The sequence below is a fragment of the Chrysochloris asiatica genome, unplaced genomic scaffold (genome assembly GCF_000296735.1).
Source record: "Chrysochloris asiatica unplaced genomic scaffold, ChrAsi1.0 scaffold00040, whole genome shotgun sequence".
NCBI lineage: Eukaryota > Metazoa > Chordata > Mammalia > Afrosoricida > Chrysochloridae > Chrysochloris > Chrysochloris asiatica.
In genome coordinates, this window is record NW_006408558.1 from 16983746 (window position 1) to 17004562 (window position 20817).

Sequence of the window (20817 nt, forward strand, 5' to 3'; positions counted from 1 at the left end):
ACAACAAGGAACTAAGAACCACAGGCTAGTAGGAGGCCCCGCCCAGCCTCACCCCATCACAGGATGCAGCACGATGGCACGTGGTTCGTCCAGGTCCTCAGACACCAGGATCTTGCGTGAGGTGCCGTTGAGGCGCGTCACCTCGATGCGGTCAGTGCCCGTGTCTGTCCAGTAGAGGTTGCGGGCCACCCAGTCAACTGCAATACCGTCGGGGTCATTGATCTCAGTGCTGACCAGTGTCTGTGCGCCTGAGCCATCCAGGTAGGCCCTGCGGATGGCCCGCACCTCGTCATCTGTCCAGTACACGTAACCCTCCACTGGGTCGTAGTCAATGGCGATGGCGTGCCGGATGTCATCCACCTGCAGCACAATGTCCGTGAAGTCCGGCGTGTCCAGAGAGATCCTCCGCAGGTCCGTCCGCCGGGCCAGCAACAGCACTTCCTCTGCCCCTGGGGAGACAAACACGGGGATCAGAGGCCCACACAGGAGCGGGAGGCGGTCAGTAACAAACATCGAGCTCCTGTGAGGACAGCACTACTTTCATCCCCATTTTACAGATGGGACTAAAAGTGGGTAAACACAGAGAGGTTAGGCAACTAGCTCAGCGTCACACAGCCACCTGGATTCAACCACTGCCCAAGAGCAACCTCGCAATCAGTTATGGCTTCTTCTCACCTGCGGGGCTGTGGGCCCCCTCTCAGGCCACACCTTCTATGACCCCCAACTGCCCTGGCATACACCCAGTGCTTTAAAAGCTGTGTGAGCTGGTTCATTTTCTGGCTAAAGTGAGACTGGAAAATGCGTGAATTTTAAAAATCTGGGCGAAGTGGGACAATATTCGGAATGTGAAAAATTACAAAGTCCTTCCTGGAATGGGAGACTCAGAAGCTCAGGTGGTGGGCCTGAGCTGTCCCCGAGCTGGTTCATCATTCACTCCTTTGTTTGGGTCCTTTCTGGTCTGAAGGGCCCACAGAGTGAGGAGGTCAGGGCAGTAGGACACTTCTGGGCTGGCTGGATGAGAAGTCCAGAGAGCAGCTGACCGTGTGCTTTCCTCATACCAGATATCCAGCCCCAGTCTCTGCAGCACCTGGCCTTCTAGAGTGGGGACCTGCTTCCTGTCCAGGGACCTGCATTTTAAGTAAGGAGCCCTGGAGATCATATCCGATTCCACCACTAGAGGGCGCACAAGTGACAGCGACGGCTGCAAGGGCCTGGGGCTGGGGACACTGAGGCAGGCTGGTGGGGGAAAGTGGGGTGTCAGATAGTACTTGGAAGGTACCCCAAGTGCCCAACTACACAGAATTCTCCACGACTCAAGTTCAGATTGAGTTGGCAGCGTTCCCACTCAAGTCAGGGCAGCAAGGGATCCTAAAAGTCAAGATTTTCTCCCTCTGGGCTCCCCTCCCCAAATGTGTGGTTTACTTTCAGCCCTTCCTTCAAGATGCAGGCCACCCACCACCTCCTGCAGGCCCAGTGTCCCCACAGGCCCTCCCCACCCTTCTGCGGCCCCACCCTTATAGACTCACATGCCCTGTCCCCTCTGCAGCCTCCAGCACACCACCACACCCAAAACAGGTACTGAGCAAGACATGCCAGGCAGCACAGCCTATGAGAACTTCCCTGCTGTGTGACCTCAGGTAGGTTCCCCACCCTTTCTGGGCCAGCTTCCTCATCTGGCTCTAGTATTAAAGGGACCATCAACCAAAACCCAGCTCTGCCCACGGCCATGAGGTTGCAGGGAAGACCCGCAGGGTGTGTGACCAGAAGGACCCCAGTCTGAGCCCCTACCTAAGGGGTTGCACAAATTTTCCACAGACTTTTCCCGGGTTCCCAATCTGAGCCCAAGGACATTCTGTGTGTCGAATCCCACTAGAATACAAGCATGTCCACTGTCCTCCTACCACCAATGCTGGTCCAGGGGGACTCCGTGCTCCATCCCCAGGCACATGGGAGCCCACTCTATCCTGTCCCTGTCTCCAGGGTCCTCAGGTAAGTAACACAACCTTCATTCCTCCCCTACGAAGTGAAAGTGTCTGACCCACAGAGAGGTCAAGTGCCCAGCCTGAGGGCACACAGTGGTCAGTGGGAAATAAGAAATCAGGTTCTACAACCCCCAGGGCCAAACCCCTCAGGGCCATAAGTCTCACCTGCTGCCCACTGGCCCGGTCATCCCACCAATCTCTCTGGGGAATCTTATTTAGGCCACGCCCTGTGCCAGATGCTGGGGTGAAGGTGGTCCACTCTGCCCTCCTGATGCTCTGGGGTCAGGGGCACAGACCCTAAGTGATTAGATACTGCACACTGTCACCAGTGCCTCGAACAAACGTGGGGGAACGTGGGGGGGCAACACAGAGCTGAGATGAGGTGGGGTCTGGCATACAGCTCCAAGTGCCTCTGGAATTCAGATTCACACAGCAATCTCCTGGGGAAGACTCTGGCAGGGTTCCAAATGTGCCCCAAGCCACCAAGAGCTGAGCACACCTGCCCCGCCCTCCAGGAACCAGGTCACTGCAAAGTCTCAACACCTCCCCCAGTGGGTGCACCATTATCAGTGGCCATTAGCTGGAGATCCTGGTGGCAGAGGTAGGAATTATCTGCTGGAATAAATATGTAGGTGCTAATTGACTCAGAGGGAGGGTCTCTGATACCCTTAGGGCTGCAGGTTTTATTTCAACTTCTCAGTGGAAAAACCCAGAGACCAGGCTGTAGTGTCCAAGCAGTGTGCTGACCAAGGCCAGGCCTTGAGGGGGTGAGAGCTACCCTCCTTTAGCCCCAGAGAAGCCCTGGGGTGGGAGGGTGTAGGGGGCATGCAGAGCAGAGAGGCTAGGCCCCCTCCCTGGGACTGGCCACAAAGCCTGGTTAGGAGTTTGTTTAAACACCAGAAAAGTAAACTGTTTAGAAACAAAAGATTAGCCAATCGGTTTCCTTTCGGGCTGTTTAAACACTTTGCCTGCCCAGTGGCATAGACAGCTGCCAAAGAAAGTGAAACTGTCTCAGTGTAGTCTACAGTCTCCGGAGCCCCACCCAGCAGCTACTATTTCCATGGCGCATGGACCCATACACACACACACACACACACACACACATAAGCAAGGAGGGCAGCCCTCTACATGGGCCAAAGGTGAAAGGACACCCTAGCATGTGGGACGTCTCGACCAACATCCACCCAGACCCACTGCAGCCCAATGTCAGGCTGGGAATTGTCCAGATGGGGCCAGCACAGAGGGGGAATGGAATATTCTAGAACACTAGTTTGGGCACCAGGAACAGAGTCGTGGGCAGAACAGCATAGTTAAAAGTACAACACTTAGAGAGTGCAGGGGCTGGTCTGCAGCTAGATGGGTATGTCTGGGGCCAAACTATGGATGCCCACTAGTTAGAAACATCACACGGGGCCCAACTTTTCACTGAGACCCTTCTGTGTGCAGGACTCTGGGGTCACTCCGAATCCAGCCCTGTCCCAACAGTACGCAGTATGTACCCCAGAATAACAACCAGGAAAACACACAGAGCATCTTCACCCTCAAACAATGACGAGGCCCAGATCCACTCAGATGACAGCAGCAGTCATTTGGGGATGATTTTCTTTCACTTCCCTCTGGTTCTCAAACAGGGGTTGGCTAAACCTCTTCTGTGAAAGGCTTGGGAGTGGATATTTCAAGCGTGGTGGGTAACAGGATCTCTGCTGGAGCTATGTGTCAGCAGGAAGCAGATAATTTGTAAAACGAAATACAAGGCTCCGTTCAAATCCAACTTTCTTAATGGACACAGAAACTGGAATTGTGCATCATTTTCACGGGTCACAAAACATTCTTCTCATTGTTTTATTTGCTACCATTTGCAAACCTGGAAAAGCCATCCTCGGCTCCTGGCAGTAGTGGAAACCAGGCCCACCTGGCCAGCCGGCTATTTTTTGCTGCTGTTTCTTGTGGTTGGTTGACTTGTCATGGAGTCGATTCTGGTGCTCCCTGGTGTGTCCAAGCAGAACTGTGCTCAGTGAGAAGTTTTCAATAGCTGGTTTTTCCAGCAGTAAATTACCAAGTCTTTTGTCTTCTGAGGCACCTCTATGTGGACTCTGTTTATAGCTAACCTCTGTATAAAAAGTATAAGTGCCTTTTTTTTTTAAAGTTTTTATTGTGGATTGAGTGAAAGTTTCCAGGGCAGATCATCAGTTTTACATTCAACAAATCATACACCTTGTTTCATGATAATGATTACAATCCCCTGCATTGTACCATCAGTTACTAGTGTTTCTCTCTATTCACTTTAGCTTTAAAAAAAACACACCAAAAAACACTCAGGCATATATAATAATTTACACCACCAAAAGGAACATTCTGCAAGTCTGCCTCCTGGCCGCCATCTCTTAGTCCCTCTATTTCCATGAGTCTAGAGTCCTCAGCTGCTCCCTCTCTCCATGTCCCCATTTCTGCCTCCATCTCTGATGTACCACTTCTCTGGAGAAGGCTCTGCATTCTGCCTGTGCTCTTCTCCCTTGATGGTTCTAGGGTCCTCGGTTTCTGGACTGTAAGATTAATCACTGCCCCTTTTTGTTGCAAAACTTCTACCTTTACAATTGTGACAGTCACAATTAGTCAGGATAACAATTATTCACTATTGAATCATAAGAATCTTATCCTCATCTCTTTTAATGAGTGGCTTTTATAATATCTAAAAGTCAATGAGCTGACAGTATGAAGCATAGGGAGATGTGTGAACTCCCAAGCTCATGGGTGCTGACCTAGCCACTGGGGGTTAGAGCTGAGAATGAAGCAGCCAGGGAGGTTTGTGTGAACTCCCAAACTTGCAGCTAGTCCCCATTCAACCTAGCTTGGATGGCTAGCTGACCAGAACCCAACCAGATAAAGATGTTTGATACTGTGAGCAAGTGTAAACTGCTACAATTAAATGAACTGGACCTTTGCTTATGGATGCAGAAGACGCTCAAAATTCCAACAAGAATGGAAGGATTCTTCAAATCAGAGAACTAGCTTGATTCCTCAGTGCACGGGGTTGATAGGGATGGAAAAAATCTAGACATTGGCTATCAAAAACGGGGGGCTAGTGTGGTGCTGTGGGTTAATGCGCTGGACTGTAAGGTCAATTTGAACTCCAAGGTCAGCAGTTCAAGCTTACCAGCCACTCTTTGGAAACCTTAGGGCTGCTATGAGTTGGTACTGACTCGACGGCACTTAACAACAACATAAAGGCCTGAAGTAGCTGGCTTTCATGAGTGTGCTTAGTTTCAGAATGAGGGGGGTAAGGTAATATCCTCACTGAATCGGTTTTCCTCTCTCCAGATGGAGCTGGTGAAAGGAGATAGGGAACGATGCTGATAGGATTTTATGATTCAATTGTGAGTAACTGTTAGCAGGATTAGCTGTGATTGTCACAACTGTAATTGTAGAAGATTGTGTAACCAAAAGGGGGGAGTTGTTAATCTTTCAATTCAGGAACAGACGATTCCAGGACCATCAAGAAGGAAGAGCATGAGTGGAGCGTGAGATCCCACCTAGAAAAGCAGAGACAGTGGCCTGGAGAGACAGAGCAGCTGCGGGCCCATGGACTGAGCAAGGCTGTGTGCCTGCAGGCTTGCAAAATGTGCCCTTTAGATATTTAGTTTTTTATTTTATGTGTGTACATCAAGTATTTTTGCTCTGTTCACTTGTGAAATATAAGCTGTCAAGGGAAGGCACAGGGAAGAGGTAGGCTCACTGTTGTTGCAGGGAGGCGATTGTAATCATTGAAATACAATAAAGTGCATAGTTCGTTGACTGTAAAGCTAATGATCTTGACTGCTAACCTTCACCCAATTCATAAAAAGGAAGTTAAAAGAAGGGAAAAAAAACACAAACCAGGAAGCCGATAAATGCTAATGACCTAGAATAACCCTCAAAACAGCCCCCAAAAAGTTTCAGTAAGTTAAGGTGTTCTAGGTTCCAGGTTCAGTACCAACTCAATGGCACCTAACAACAACAACTACAAGGCTGCAGGTTATGAGGCAGGCATCAAATAACAGCTGATGGAGATGAGTTAATGATGTAGAAAATGCTCACAAGATGGAGAAAAATGAGGCAGGACGAATACACACCACACGGATAAACACTGTAAGAATATACTTAAATACGCTGTTTTTTGTTGGTGGTGGTAGATGCCGTCAAGTCGGTTCCAACTCAGAACAACCCTGTTCACAACAGAACAAAACACAGCCCGGTCCGCACCAGCATCACATGGTTGTTACGTCTGAGTCCGTTGCTGCGGCCACTGTGTTCATCCATATCATTGAGGGTCTTCCGCTTTTCCTGACCCTACTTTACTACTGAAATACTCGCCAAGTAAAAGGATGACTAAGAAGCCCATCAAACCATTAGCAGCCCCTACATCTGGGTAGCAAAATTATGACTGGTTTTATTTTCTTTACTTTCTTTTTAATGATGTTTTCTTTCCCACAGTGAACGTAAGTGTGACTTTATAACAAGATACAAACAAGACTTTAAAAGGCTAAGGAATAGATTTATCTTCAGAGGATCTCAGACCAGGCGGGGCAGCGGGGCGGGGGTCTGGAGCAGAAACACCTCGCTGGATGGAATTACAGACACACTAACCATCCAAGACTGGGATGACTGGGATTTTGTGTGGGGGGGGTGAGGGGGGGTTGATTTCCAGGTTTGGAGCTCTGCTAAAGAGAAAGAGTCCTAGTGTGGCATTGTAGGATAAGCACTGGACCGCTCATTGCAAGGTCAACAGTTCAAAGCAAGGTCGGTGGTTCAAACCCAATTGTTCCTTGGAAGCCCTATACACGGTCTCTACGAGTTGGAACAGAGACTTGATAGCACTAACCATAAAAGGAAGAAGGGGGCAGAAGAGACCACCTCCAGCCCCAGGAGCGCTCTGGTCAACCCATGAAGACCCAGGACAGAGTCCAGCTGGCAAGGGGGTGGGGCAAGCATGGAACAACTGAAAGGTCAGTGTCCTCTGGCCCTACGTGGGGACAAGGCATGTTTCATAACATGGAGGGGAGCTGCATCCTCAGCCTGGTGATTGAAGCATGAATCAGCTAACTGACTTTTAAAGATGAAGGGATTCAAAACATTTGTGGAAAAATGGAAATGAGGGCATTTTCCCATGAACTGAAGACCCTCGTGCTATAGAAGTGGTACACACTTTGCATACTGGGATGAGCAACCTATGGAGTCCCTGAGTGGCTCAACTACTAGCTGCAAGGTTGGCAGTTCAAACCCACTCAGAGGTGCCTCAGAAGAAAAGCCTGGTGATCTGCTTCACAGTCTTGAAAAGCCGACGGAGCCCAGATCTACTCTGACACACACGGGGTCACCACCACCAGAGCCAACTTAACAAGCAAACTACAGCCCACTGCCAGGTGGGCCAGTTTCTATATGGCCCACAGTGAAGACTGGCAGAACTCTGCTAGCCCCAGACAACAGTGAACATCACAACCCTTCCATGCTGAACCACTAGCCACCCAGGGGACTCCACCTGACAACAACTCCAACCCCTTCCTTTGTGCCACCAACCTTGGTGCCCAGCTCTGGAGAGCTAGCTGTCCCTATAAGAGGCAGAACTGTTCTGGAACACTTGAGGTCTCAAAGAGCATGGCCAGGCGGTTGGCAGGAGGCTGGAGATGATTTTGTTATTCAGCAAACCCCCTGGGACAAATGGCCACAGCCAGTTACGTTGGCCCAGAAAGCCACGCCAAGAGACGATAGGGTTACCACGACCACTGAATCACAGGCAGGGAGGAAGGGGCCAGACTCACTGCTGGGTCACGTCAAGCTGAGTCCCTGGCAGCTGAGCCCGGCTTCCCTGTAGCAGCAGCTCCCACCTGCATGCATCTCCATCTGCTCAACTCGACAAGGAGCTGGGTGGCCCGAATGAGGGACCTACCACAGACTTCTTCTTCCCAGGCCCAGGTGTGGGGTCTTCCACTCAGCTGTCAAGTGGACTCCGCTCATGGTACCCCCATGTCTGTGTAACACTAAGGCACTGCAGCATTTTCAGTGCTGATCCTAGGTGTTGCTGGGTGGATCTGGATACGAACGTAAATGTCTGCACCACCCCGGACCCTATAGGTACACCCCCACCATCCTCCCCCACGTACATCCCACCATCCTCTCCCAAATACACCTCACCATCCTCCCCATGGACCCCTCACCAGACTCCCCCATGTACACCCCACCAGACTCCCCCATGTATATCCCTCACCACCAATTTGACACCCCCACGTGTGGCAGAATGGGTCTGTGCTCCCAACAGTGTGGTTAACGGCTGACTTTTCACAAGGAGATCACCAGGCCTTTCTTCCATGGTGCCTCTGGGTGGACTTGAACTTCCAACCTTTTGTTACCAGCTGAGAGCATTCACCATTTGTACCCCCAACACTCCCTGCCCCCTGCACCACCCCTATATCCACTGCACAGCAGCTCACTAGAAGCAGTGCAGAGCTGTGGTTAGTGTGCTGACTTTGGCCCTCAGCCCCCTTTCCTCAGAGTGACCTCGGCTTCCACGCACCTCAGCCCTCTTGTGAGCGTCTTGTCGGCTACAGCAATGAGGACTCTAGGGCGAAGCAACTGCATCTGAAGCCTGAGACCCCCAGCCCCAGCTCCCCGGTCTTTGGGTCAAGGGACCCTGTCCTGGGCCTCCTCCCTCCTCGAATAGTACCACACCCAAAGTGTCCAGTCACCAGGACATAGGGGTGTCTCATGAGAAGTGGACAAATGAAATGTCAAGGTTCTGTTGGGGCAAATTACAAGTGGACAGACCACCAGAGAGCCCATGGGAGCCAGGCCTGGACAGCTGCTTCTGACACGTCACAGCCACGGAAGACCGTGGAGCAGTTCCACTGGGTGCCGGTCAGTGTACACGGGTGGCCAGAAGTAAAGAGAGGCGGCAGGAATCGGGGCCGGGGCAGAGTCCCACTTCGACGACAAGCTGCAGGCTGAGGTATCAGCCCAACCAACACAAGGGACGAACATCAGAGAGGCCCAGAGTGTCCGGGGGCATACCCAACCAGGCAGGGCTGGAGGCCTCCCTCGGGGGCTCGTGGGTGGACAGCCAGGAGCTCTGGACTGGACTTGACTCCAGAGCAGTCTGGGCCAGGTTCAAGCTGTTCTTGGGATCCAGAAGCCAGGGAACCAGCAGGCAGGCCAAGGGGATAACTCAAACTCAGCTGCCAGCAAAAATGGGGCCCTACAAGTGTACCCAGGAGGCAGCCATGTGGTTTCGCCCCAGCCCCAGAAGGCAGCTTCTCTTTCTAAGAACATGGTGTGTTCTCTTCCTAGATCACATGTAAGTTAGCTCTCAGGCTAAAACACAAGAGCACATGGTACATGGCCCCATTCCACAACGTTCTGCAACACGCACCAGGACCCAGGCTGCTCCTGGCACATCCACCCACCCCCACCAAGCACAGCTGAGTTGACACTGACCTATGGCACGTCTCTGTGTGTGGAACTAGGACTGTGCTCCAAACAGGGTTTTCAACAGCTGATTTTTCGGAACTAGATCACCAGGCCTTTCTATCGAGGCATCTCTTGGTGGACTCGAACTGCCAACCTCTGGGTTATCAGCTGAGCACATTCACCATTTACAACCACGGAGACTCCCAGTCCCCAGTACCGCCCATAAACATCACTGAGCCACTGTTCACCAGAAGGCAGTTCTGTGCTGTGATGGCCACCCCCCACCCCACCCCCAGCCCTATTTCCTTCCTGGTGACTTTGGACAAACAATTTGGCCTCCATGCACGTGTGTCCTTGCATAAAAGGGTCAGGGGTGAAGAAGCCCCTTAGGGTGACAAGTTTGGACAGAGTGAATGCAGGAGAGTAGACAGGGGAGTGGAGGGTATGTCTGGGCAGCAGGAATGTCCTATATGCTGAGGAGAGGGGGAGGGTGGCGATACAACATGAATCACTGTGAGTTTTTGTTAGGTATCATCGAGCGGGTTCCAACTCAAAGCCTCTCCAGAAAGACCAGAAGGAAATACAGCACCTAGTTCTGCGTCACCCTGACAATTATTCCTCTGGGTCAGTCCATCTCATTAAGGGACCATCAACATAAACATTTAACACCACAGAGGCTGGATGGATCCCAAAACTAATGCTTTGAGATCATCTATAAACCTCTAAGCAAAAATACCAGCCCCCTAAAGACTTCTTAAAAACCCAAACACTAGTTTAGACCCCTTAATAAGAACAGAGTCCTGGTGTGGGCTAAGCATTGGACCTCAAGGTCAGTTTGAACCACAAGGTGGGCAGTTTAAACTCACCAGGTGCTTCTTGGAAACCCTACACAGGGTCGCTGTGAGTCGGGACCCACTCCAGGGCACAGAGCAACAACAGTAAGAATTGTCCTCCAGCTGATTGTGACTTAAGAGAGGGTCTGATCATCCTTAAAGAAGCAGACTGCCACATCGTTCTTCAGTGCAACCACTGGTGGGTTCAAACCACCAGACTGACTGGTTAGCAGCAGAGTTTTAAACACTGTGCCTTTGGATGGGAAGTTTGGGGCCAGGGGCTGGGCAGTGAGTTCATGGGAGAGAAACGGAAAAGTAAGAGTGAGAATGATTGCCCACCTCAAAGGGTATTCATAAATATCGCAGAAATGTACAAGAGGGGCTTCGAAAGGCTCATGGGAAGATGGAATTCAAAGATCATGGAATTCTCCACCAACTTTCTGAAGCCCCTCTTATAACACGTAAAAACTTGAATTGGTGAATGTTTTGCTATCTATATTCACAACAGTAAAAAAAAATTTAAATATAAAAAAATAAACACTGTCCAGCAGGCTGTGCTCTGATCCCCTAAAAAAAGATGAAAAAAAACATTCACTTTACACTGTGCATTTTTCTATGTGCACATGACCCAGCTGGACCCAGCGTTTCCGAGGCCGCACGGGCTGCTGTCCTGCTTGTTACTAATCAGTCTGAGGCGGGAGAGCAGCTGCCTGTCTGCAAATTCAATGGCAATCCTTGTCCCACAAGGTCTCCTTTCTCTTCCTTCTGACTATGTCCCTGAGAAGTGACAAGAAAACCAGGCTGCGAACAAACGCCCCCTTATTCCTCCTCGGCTAATCCAGTGGACAGACAGATGGACGTCCCAGTTGTCAGGCTGCCGTCAGATCCCAACACTGGTCTCTTGTGTTCCCTTCACCACCCTGCCCCCCATGATGAACATCTACAGTCCTTGCCTGCTGCCTGCCCTGCCACTAGGACTAGGGTCAGGGGACCCAGGGACCTGGACCACAGCCCAGCCAGCCCTCAAGTGACTGAATCGCTTGGTGTGGCCACAGCCCTGTGGCTCATGGATCCAGGAGCTCCCCAGCAAAGCCATTCAGAATTCACAGAGCAGAGGGCACCCCCCTCCCAGCCCCCAGCACAATGAGCGCTGACGGCCTGCCCAACACGGGCCAAAAAAGTCAAAACTGAGGCACGTTCTAGAAGGGGCTGGACACCGAGAGGGCCGAAGCAGCAAAACAGCAGACTTCCGAGGGCCGATCCCAGCAGCGGTCACTCCCAAATAAGGCTCCGCTACTGCTGTTTTTAGCTCATCCCACATAATTGTAAAAACATGGGCAAACCAAAGCCAGCTGTGCGCTGCCGAGTGGGAGGAGGGCAGGCTGTGTCCATTCGCACCGAGGACTGAGAGGCTGACTCGGGGCAGGCCCCCTGTGTGTGTGTCCATCTCACGTGGACGAGAGTCATTCAGCAACAGGACACACAGCCGACGAGGGTCTGCCTACATCCCGGGCTGTCTGCTTTCACGACTCCCTGCTCTCAGAACCTCCCGGAAGGTTACTCAGGAAGGGGCTGGGGTTGGGGAACAGTGTACCCCAGAGCCAACAATGCCACTGCCGCCCCAGAGCCTTGACAGAAGGGAACCCAGGGGCTCCTAAACCAAGACAAGGAAGAGAGCCTCTCTGTCCCCCAGGGCCGCAGTTACAAACCAGGCTTTCCAAAACAGGGCATGTCCTCTCAAAGTATCAGAGTCCAAATAAGGGAGGAGTTAGCTGTTCCACGCCCCCTCCTGGCTGCTGGTGGCTCCCGGCAGTTCTTAACAAGCATGTGTGTCAGATTATAACAGCGCTCCCCAGGATTCTCTCTATGGCTAATTTTACAGGAGTGTGCCAGGCATTTCTTGTGAGGCACCCACCTCTAAATAGTCTTAAACCATTAACTTTTTGGTTATCGGTGAAGTGTGTTAACCATTCTTACTGGAAACGTAGGGTCACTGGACAGCGTGCACGGAAATGCACCCCAGAATCTGCTGGGTGGGGTGCTACATCGTCTTCTCCATGCGTGTCCCTCTGTGTGGGTGCTCCCCTTTGTGTGAAACGCCAATCAGTCAGGCTTTGGAGCACACACCCTCCTCAGGTCTGACTAAACTGATAATCTCTTCAAAGACAGACCCTAACAACCCAAAGTCTTAATCACAGGGCAGGTGTCAGAACTCCGACGTATCTTTTGGGGGGTGCAATTCAGTCCCTGTGGCACTGTAGGATCAATACTGGACTGCTAACTGCCAGGTCAGCAGTTCCAACCCACCCGTCGCTCTCGGAAACGCTATAAGGGTCGCTATGAATCGAAACCAAGTCAACAGACCTTAACAATCACAATTCAGTCCCTAAGAGGACCACAAAGAGATGCGGTGTCTAGTAATTGGTTTGGGTTTACACCTTATGTTGTTGTTGTTAAGTACTGAGGAGTTGGTTCCCACTCATAGTGACCCTGTACAGGGTTTCCGAGGCTGTAAATCTTTATGGGAGCAGAAAGCCTCATCTTTCTCCCACGGAGCGGCTGGTAGTTTCCAACTGCCGACCTTGAGGTTAGCAGGCCGATTCGTAACCACTACGCTACCACAGCTCCTTACAGGCGTTGTGAAAACAGTATGAGAGGGGCTAGCTCTCAGGGAAGCCCCCCAATGCTACCATATACCTCTTTCTCTAGTCGATGCCTACTCACAGCACCCCCATGTGTGCCAGAAGAGAACTGCATTTCAGAGGGTTTTCAAGATCCCTGGGCCTTTTAATGAGACGACTCTGGGTGGACCCGAACCTCCAACCTTTTAGTTAGCAGCCGAACGTGTTCACCATTAGCACTACCCAGTACTCTGTCCACACACGTTCGGAGGGATTCGTCTTCTCTCTCCATTTTACAAACGAGAAAATGCACCTCGCGACCAGCGCGGCTTCTCAACAGGCAGATGACACGTGAAAGAATGAGGACGACGCTTGCTTCTAGCGGGACGAAATTTCCACTCACTAGGATTCCAACCTCGCCACCACCCCACCCTTGCATGGAGCTCTCTCTCATTTGTCCTAAATCAGAAATAGGACGCTCATCACAAACATATCTTCACTTGCAGCTCCAAGAAGCACAGAGCATCACAGGCCCAGAGCACAAGATCCCTGGAACCTGTGACTTGTACCCAAGGCTCTGGCTTCCAAGCTTGGCTTCCCCAAGCTGGCTGCTCCAGACTCCCTGGAACCTGTGAATGCTTTCAGCTCCCACGCATCCCACTCTATCACTTCACATGGAGACTTCAGTATGATGAGTCTAGGGGTCCTGGATCCAAATAAGCCACTCGATTTGGGATGGTTCTGACACAACAGCCAGGCCCAGCCCCTACCCAGGACCCGTCCTAGCCCAACACTGACCTCTGTCCCCCAGGATCACCGAGGAACACTGCCTTCCCCGCTCTTTGCTGCCCAGCTATGTTCGGTGGCTCCCCTCTGCCTCTCCCATCCACTCCTCCTGGCACCTCGGCCTGTGTCACTTCTGATTCTAAACCACTCTCCTGCCATGAAATGGACTGCCCGGCTGGCTCCAGAGCAAGTTTACATTCAAGTTCAGCTCTTATCTGCAAACAATCAGGTTTTCCTCCATCCACAGTCCAGCCTCACCATCCTCCGGCATCACACATATGAAGAGGGGGCTGTCACCACCATCCTGTTTCAGGTGAGGAAACTGAAGTCCAGAGAGGCCAAGTCATTTCCCCAAGATCACACAGCTGGATGTGGATCAAGGTCTTCTAAAGCCATGTCTGGAACTGGAGAGCAGACATGTTGGTTTTCCTTCCAACCTCTATGCAAAGTCACGCTTGTCCACAGAGGGTCTTCTTACTAAGTATCACTTCCGACACCTCACTTCCAGAATACATGGAGAGTCCCTTTCTGTTCCCTGCCTTTCCTTCTTTCACGCAGGTCTTTCTGCTAGCTAGGGACACATTTGTCACCATCCCCTGGGATACCTGTCTTTGTGAGTCTCCTCTACACGCAAGATGAGACCCCTATGGGATCCCAGGGCCTCCTTCACCCACCCTGAGTCCCATCCTCCAAGCAGACACTTAGCCTAGGAAGACACCTCCCCACCACCTGGATGTTCTTCTCACTAAATGCCCTGCACACATTTGCTGTTCAACGGGTCCTCCAAGCTCCGTCATTGCCGGTGACAGCCAGATTTAGCATTCCCTGTTGCTTGCCCTGCTCATCCTTCATTCATACCACTATCTTCAGATGGTTGGTACAGCCCATGGTACTACACCCAAGGGCAGTCTGAAGCCTGAACCCACATACTGTCTAGGTCCAATGTCACTGGACACTTATTGCCTATAGAGGTCCAGGACAGATGACCCCTCCAAGTAAAAAGCCTTCCTCTAACATGACATTCTGTGGTAAGGGATCAGAACTGGAGGATGGGAGAGGCACATCCTAAAAGCCCCTGGCACACCAATGTGGTCTTCCCCTTTAGGGAAATCTGAAGCCTGTAGCCCTCTGGGCCTCACTTACAGCTTACCCCACCTGACTTGCCTGCCACAGTTTCATGGGAGCATTCTGGGTCCCCCTAAACAGACCAGAAGTATATGGGCAGAATTCATTCTCACTCATTCCCGTTACCCTCTGGATTAAAAGAGACACAGAGAGATCTCAGAAGCCCCTCAATTTGCCAGAAAGTCACTGTGGAGGTCGATCCTTGAGATGCCTTTAAGTAATGTCTAGATTTCGTCTCAATGCAACATGAGAACTCTGTTAAGCGTTTTCCATTCCAGCTGCCCACGGAAAGATGCATCAGCAACTGGGCTCGGGGTCTGGAGATAAAGATGTCCCAGCAGCCCTCAAACAAACCAGCTAATGACCAAGGCAGTAAGGGTGACCACTGGCAGATGCAAATGCTGAACCACCTGGCTGTCAATTGAAACATTTGGGTTTACCCAGAGGTACTTTATAAGAAAGGACCTGTCTAGCCACTTCTGAAAAACCAACCACTGAAAAATCTAGGGAGCCCAGCTCTGCTCTGACACATATTATGAATCAGAATCAACTCCACGGGAAAGGATTTTTTTGGTTTTGTTGGAGTCATAAAGAGGCCAGGTTTGGAACCACTTTTATTTACCAAAAAAATAAAACACCCAACAAAACAAAACAAAAAGGAGCAAGAGAGAGAAAACAAAACACCTGCCCAAAAAGTGATCCCTTACGTAAAGCAAGACTCGTGTCCTGTCCCTTTTGTCTTGTCTCTTCCAGGGGATTTCCCCTCCTTCTAACACACTACCCCCAGACAGGGCATCAGGAGGAAAGCTGACAGCCACTCCCACCCCTGAATCTGGGACTCCCCAGCCCAGCCCACACTCCCACCCAAGCCAGGCCTCTCCAATGACAACAAAAACATTCTTCTTCTATGCATCTGACATTCTCCTACTTAAGTGACTGGTAGAGGTGTCTTCCACAGCTGGAAGAGTGGAGACAGTTCTTACAAGGTCAGGGACAGGGGTCCGGGCGCATGTTGATGGCGGGGAATCTGAGGCTGCCTTTCTGGAGACAAGGGGCCAGGAGCTGTACCGTCAGCAGTCTGGATCAGCAGCTCTGGCCTGAGAATGCTTCCAGCCGGAAGGACAGGCTTGGCTGCTAATCCACCAGTTAAAGCCCACAGGTGTCTGTGGTATCAGGGCACAATGGGATGGAACCCCATGGCGGCTCTGTACCCACACATCGTCAACATTTGCAGAAAAAGCTCTTGCTCAACCAAGGGCAGACAAACCCAGAGTACATTCAAGTTACACAAGCATTTTCACCTTCTTTTTCTGTCATTTCTCCCCATTTACGTACACTCACTGCCCCCTCAGCTTCCTAGCTAACCTCTGAGTTGCCACTGTCAACTTGACCTCACATAGCTAGTTCTTAAAAGAGCGCCATGTTCAAGGCAGGCATCCTTTATTAGATAAGCTAAACCACTGTTTGGTTTAAAGAAGTCGTTAGGAGCTATTTTTGGTTCAAGATTTTAAAATGATCTCCGGGCAACAGTCCCAAGAGTTCATCCAGCTTCCACGGATCCATAAATCTGGATTCCATAAGAATATGAAATTCTGTTCTGCCTGTTGGTCAGATTTTTTTTTATGGAACCTTTGATGGACCCTCATTACTCTCTTCCAATGTTGTAAGGATTTGTTGTTAAGGTGTGTGCTTGCTACCTGTCTGACACTTGCCACAAACTAGAGTTTGAGTGTCCCTTGGAATACGTCACGGCAAAATGGAGCAACAGAGACGGGTCTCTTGTGATACAATAGTGAAGAATAATTGTTATCAGGACTGATTGTGAGGGTTGGAAATGTAAAGGTAGACGTTTTATAACAAGGAGGGGAGTGATTAACTTTTCAGTCTAGGAGCGGAGGTCCCTAGGACCATCAATGGAGAAGAGCCAAGAGCAGGACCCTACCCAGAGAAGCAGTGATGCCTGAGATGGAGGCAGAGATGATGACGTGGAGAGATGGAGCAGCTGGAGACTTTAGATCCAGAGAGGGAGAGCGACTGTGTGCTGAAGACCGGGGAGGTGTCGGGGGCAGGCTTGCAGGGTATACCCTTTGGTTGGTTGATGATGCACGGAGGGGATTGTAACCATAGCAATGAGACGATATATGATAGAATGAATGTAAAAGTAATGTTCTCCCATGTAAACTATCACATAATTCACAATAAAACATTTAAGGGAAAAAAAAAAAAGGGGAGCAACAGAGCTGGAAGAGAACAGGAGTGGAAACACATGCTCAGGGCATGGGGTTGTGGGGTCACACCTTGCTTCACACTGTCTTCTGACACAACTGTTCTCCTTTACGACAAAAAATTGGTTTGTTGAACTATAAGTCACAGCATGAGATTTACATCACAACATGCTCAAACTCCCAGGCTCCATCTGTTGTTGCGACGATACTTTCGCAATAGGAAACCTGACGCTCCAAGGAGGTCAATGACGCGCTGAGGTCATTCAGGGCCCTGACACGAGCATGATCTCAGCCGGTATTGATGCTCATGGACATCTGGCACCAAGATGTGCTCCCTGGCACTTTGTTCTCCTTTCAGTCCACTGCCTGCTCACCTGTGCCATCTTACCTGCCTTGCATGTCCTGCCATTGTCTTGAAGCTGCACACCGGTGGGGCAGGCGCACGTGTAGAAAGGTTCCCGGGGAGACAGCAAGCACAGGTGGGAGCAGCCGCCATTGTCCTCCTCACACTGCGTGTGGACTGCAGAAGCCAGGGTGGGGTAAGGGAAAATTCCAGAACAAGACCCACAACTTCCCACCACCCGCCACTCACTGCCTCCAAATGAGTCAACCTCCCACTCCTTCATCCCTCCTGAAAGCCCCTCTGCCCAAACATCAGGACCCTTCCCTACAGTGCCATCCCATTCTGCCTCATGCCTGACCACCCTCCTTTCAGACCTTCAGTCCAGCAGATGCACTACAATTTCTCCAAACACGCTGCGACTGTCCCCACCCCCTCATGGCCCAGTCTGCCTGCCTGGGTTCCCAAGGCTCCTAGAGGAAGCATCTTCCCACTCTGCTCCCCCAAATTCCTGTACAAGAAAGTCCTCCCTTTTCCCTAAGTCTCTTCAAAGGACACCTCCCTGAAGCCACTGGGATTCTCACACAGAGTGTGCTGTTACACCAGCAGGAACTTGGGGTCCCCCATGGCGACATACTTAAGGGGTCCAAAACAGGGGCCCAAGAGCACTAGGTCTGTCTCATTTCTGTGAGGTGCCGGGGCTCCCCCATGAGGGGTAGCTAGGAACCCTGAAACTGGGGCCTGGGAGGTATTAGATCTGTCTCGTCTCTGTGACATTGTCTCTGTGAAGTGCTGGGGCCCTGGGCTGAGACTTTCCATCAACAATTGCTTTCAGCACCTCCCTTTGCCTAGGACAAGGGTGGCGTTTAAAAATAAACTAAACCAGCTGCCACACAGTCGACTCCAACTACTAGCGACCCTGTGTGTGTCAGAGCATAACTGAGCTCCACAGGGTTTTTTCATGGCTGATTTTTCAAAAGGAGATCACCAGGCCATTCTTCCACAGCACTCCCCTCCTCTGGGTGGACCTGAACCTCCAGGCTTTGGGTGAGTGGCCAAGCATGGTAACCATGTGCACCAGTCGAGGGTGGAGGTGTGAGATCAGTGGTTAGCACACAGAGAAGTAAAGCCTGGCTTCTGTGGGGTGTTGTCTCTCTTCCAAAGTCACAGCGCACATGCTAAAGCATGCGGGCTGCCAGCCAGGTGTACCTGAGTGATTAGTAACCACAGCATTCTCCCTGCTGTTCTGTGCTGACAACAAATGCTCCCCATCGGCCCCTAGTCTTTAGTGCTAAGTTCAAGCCCTCCTGACAACAACTTGGCCAGAAACGCTGGCTCCTGGCTTCACACAGCTTTAAGTCCAGGGCCCTGCTGGCCACGAGTCACAGCAGTCGTTAACTCTGCGTTCTGTGTCTTTCCCTTTCAGGGACCCCAGACCAGGAACGATGGACACAGAGCAGGTTCATCATTCACAAACACAGACGGAGCTCTTTGTACCACGCTCTGCTCTATTGCTCTTTGCAGATACTATGATTTTTACAAATTGAAGGTTTGCTGCCAACCCTGCATCTCCGCACCCCCAGGACATGCTCACTTGTCACCAGATCTCACACTTTGTCATGACGGTATTACACACACCGCAAACTACGTCTGGTGTCAGTATAACTGTTATCTGACCTGGGAAACCAAAGCCTTCACGGGACTCGCTTTATTGCGGTGGTCTGGAACCACACCCGTAATATCTCTGTTGCCCTTGGGCCTTGAAAACGGGGCAGCTTTCCTTGGAGATCATCCAGTGCCAGCCTTGAAGACAGCAACCCTGCTCTGGCTCCGAGGAGTCACCCACGTTCCCCCGCACTCTGCACACCCCGACTCTACCCCTTTCTCCTTTCTGTATGGCTGGGGGCTGAGCTGAGCTGGGCTGGGTTGGGATGGGCTGGGCTGGGCTCTCCCACCCCAGGCACTCACAGTGTGGCTGGCGTTCCTGGCTGAGCACCTGGATGTCCATCGGTGAATAGAGCGCGTTCAGAATCTCCTTTCTCTTTGCGCCTGTCCGCTTGTTGCAGGCGTGGATGGAGCGGGTCTGCCAGTCTGTCCAGTACAGCGTGTCCCCGGAGAGTGTCAGGGCAAAAGGGTGCGTCAGGCTGCCTTCTACCACCTTCTGCCTGTGGGGAGAGGGGACGAAAAACCCTCAGAGCCCTGCATCCCAGACGTCCTCCCAAAATGTCGCCCAAAGTGTGTGGGGCGCCTTTCAAACACAGCTCAACTGAGGGACTCCCCTGTCATGTGTAAAGGGCTGCAGGGTTAGTTGATACTTTTCTTTAATGTCCACCCTGTTTCAAATGCTTCTTGTAGCAAAGTGGGACATGGAGAAGAGAAATGCAGACAAAGGACCAGAAGGCATCACACCTGGGGACAGGTAGCCAGTTCCAAGCACTCGTCCCTACTCCTGTTTCTTAACAGCTCAATACAAATTGGACCAATGTCTGTTCCTCTAAAGCTCATTCACATACTCTCAGCAGCTGGACCTTGACGTCAACGTAAGGAAAAGCTTTACACAGCTACATATTCACAGTGCCCAGCCAATGAGAACTCATTTTCAATAAGACCACAGACACCATGATGTGGCAATGCGGTTCCAAGCAGAATTCTCGCCTTTGACTCCAAGGCAGTGGACTGGTTTACAGGGAGCCTAGGTTTGATCCCCCACCTGCCCATATGATGTGCCATCACCACCTGTCAGTCAGTGGAGGACTGTGTTGCTAGGAGGCTGAACAGGTGTCAGCAGAGATTCAAGACTAAAAGAGATTAAGAAGAAAGGCCTGGTGATCAGCCAGTGAACTTCGTATGGGTCAGAGCAGTCTTATCCACAACTCTTACGGGGATGGAGCAGGGCCAGGAAACATTGTGATGCACTGTGCAGGGGGTCAACATGCATTGGAGCTGACTTGATGGCCACTGATAAGAGACACTGGACACAGGGTCACAAGTGTTCCCAACCACTAGGAGTATGATGAGCTGCTTCAGGCCTCCTCCCCAGTTCCGGTTCTCCTACGGGCAGGGGTTGCAGCCTGCAATTCGTCCCTGACAGTGAGGGCTCAGAGCAATCTGAGTAAGCAGGAACTGTGGGCACACGCTCTGCTTCAGCCCACGGTGCCTCTTTACTGTTCATCGTGGTTTGGTTTGGTTTTCTGATGTCAGAAAAGCCAGAGATTGGGCATGTCTCAGGCGGCTGCAACTCCTCATGCCCAATGTTGGCCAGGGATGCCTAAGAGATCTGGGTGCCAGACTTCAGTTCACCAGTCACTGGTGTATGATTCTCTGCATCATCATGCAGGGGACTGGAGAAGGAAAACTTCGAGGGTGGGTGTGGGCATTCAAGGCACTGATGAGTAAATGTCCCAGGTAGACAGTAAGTGCTACAGAAAGACTAGTCACCAGTAACCTCCACCATAATCACCTCCACCA

The 20817-nt window shown here is 51.2% G+C and overlaps 1 protein-coding gene across 1 annotated transcript in view; it reads right to left on the minus strand.

Annotated features, from left to right (window-relative positions):
* The window catches only part of LRP5 (low density lipoprotein receptor-related protein 5), an 84539-nt gene that overhangs the window by 53898 nt on the left and 9824 nt on the right, over nt 1-20817 (minus strand). The window contains exons 3-5 of the mRNA XM_006860833.1: nt 19318-19514; nt 17398-17529; nt 53-449 (exon numbers count right to left, since the gene is read on the minus strand). Of these exons, the coding sequence (XP_006860895.1) occupies nt 53-449; nt 17398-17529; nt 19318-19514 (726 nt within the window). The remainder of the gene's footprint in view (nt 1-52; nt 450-17397; nt 17530-19317; nt 19515-20817) is intronic.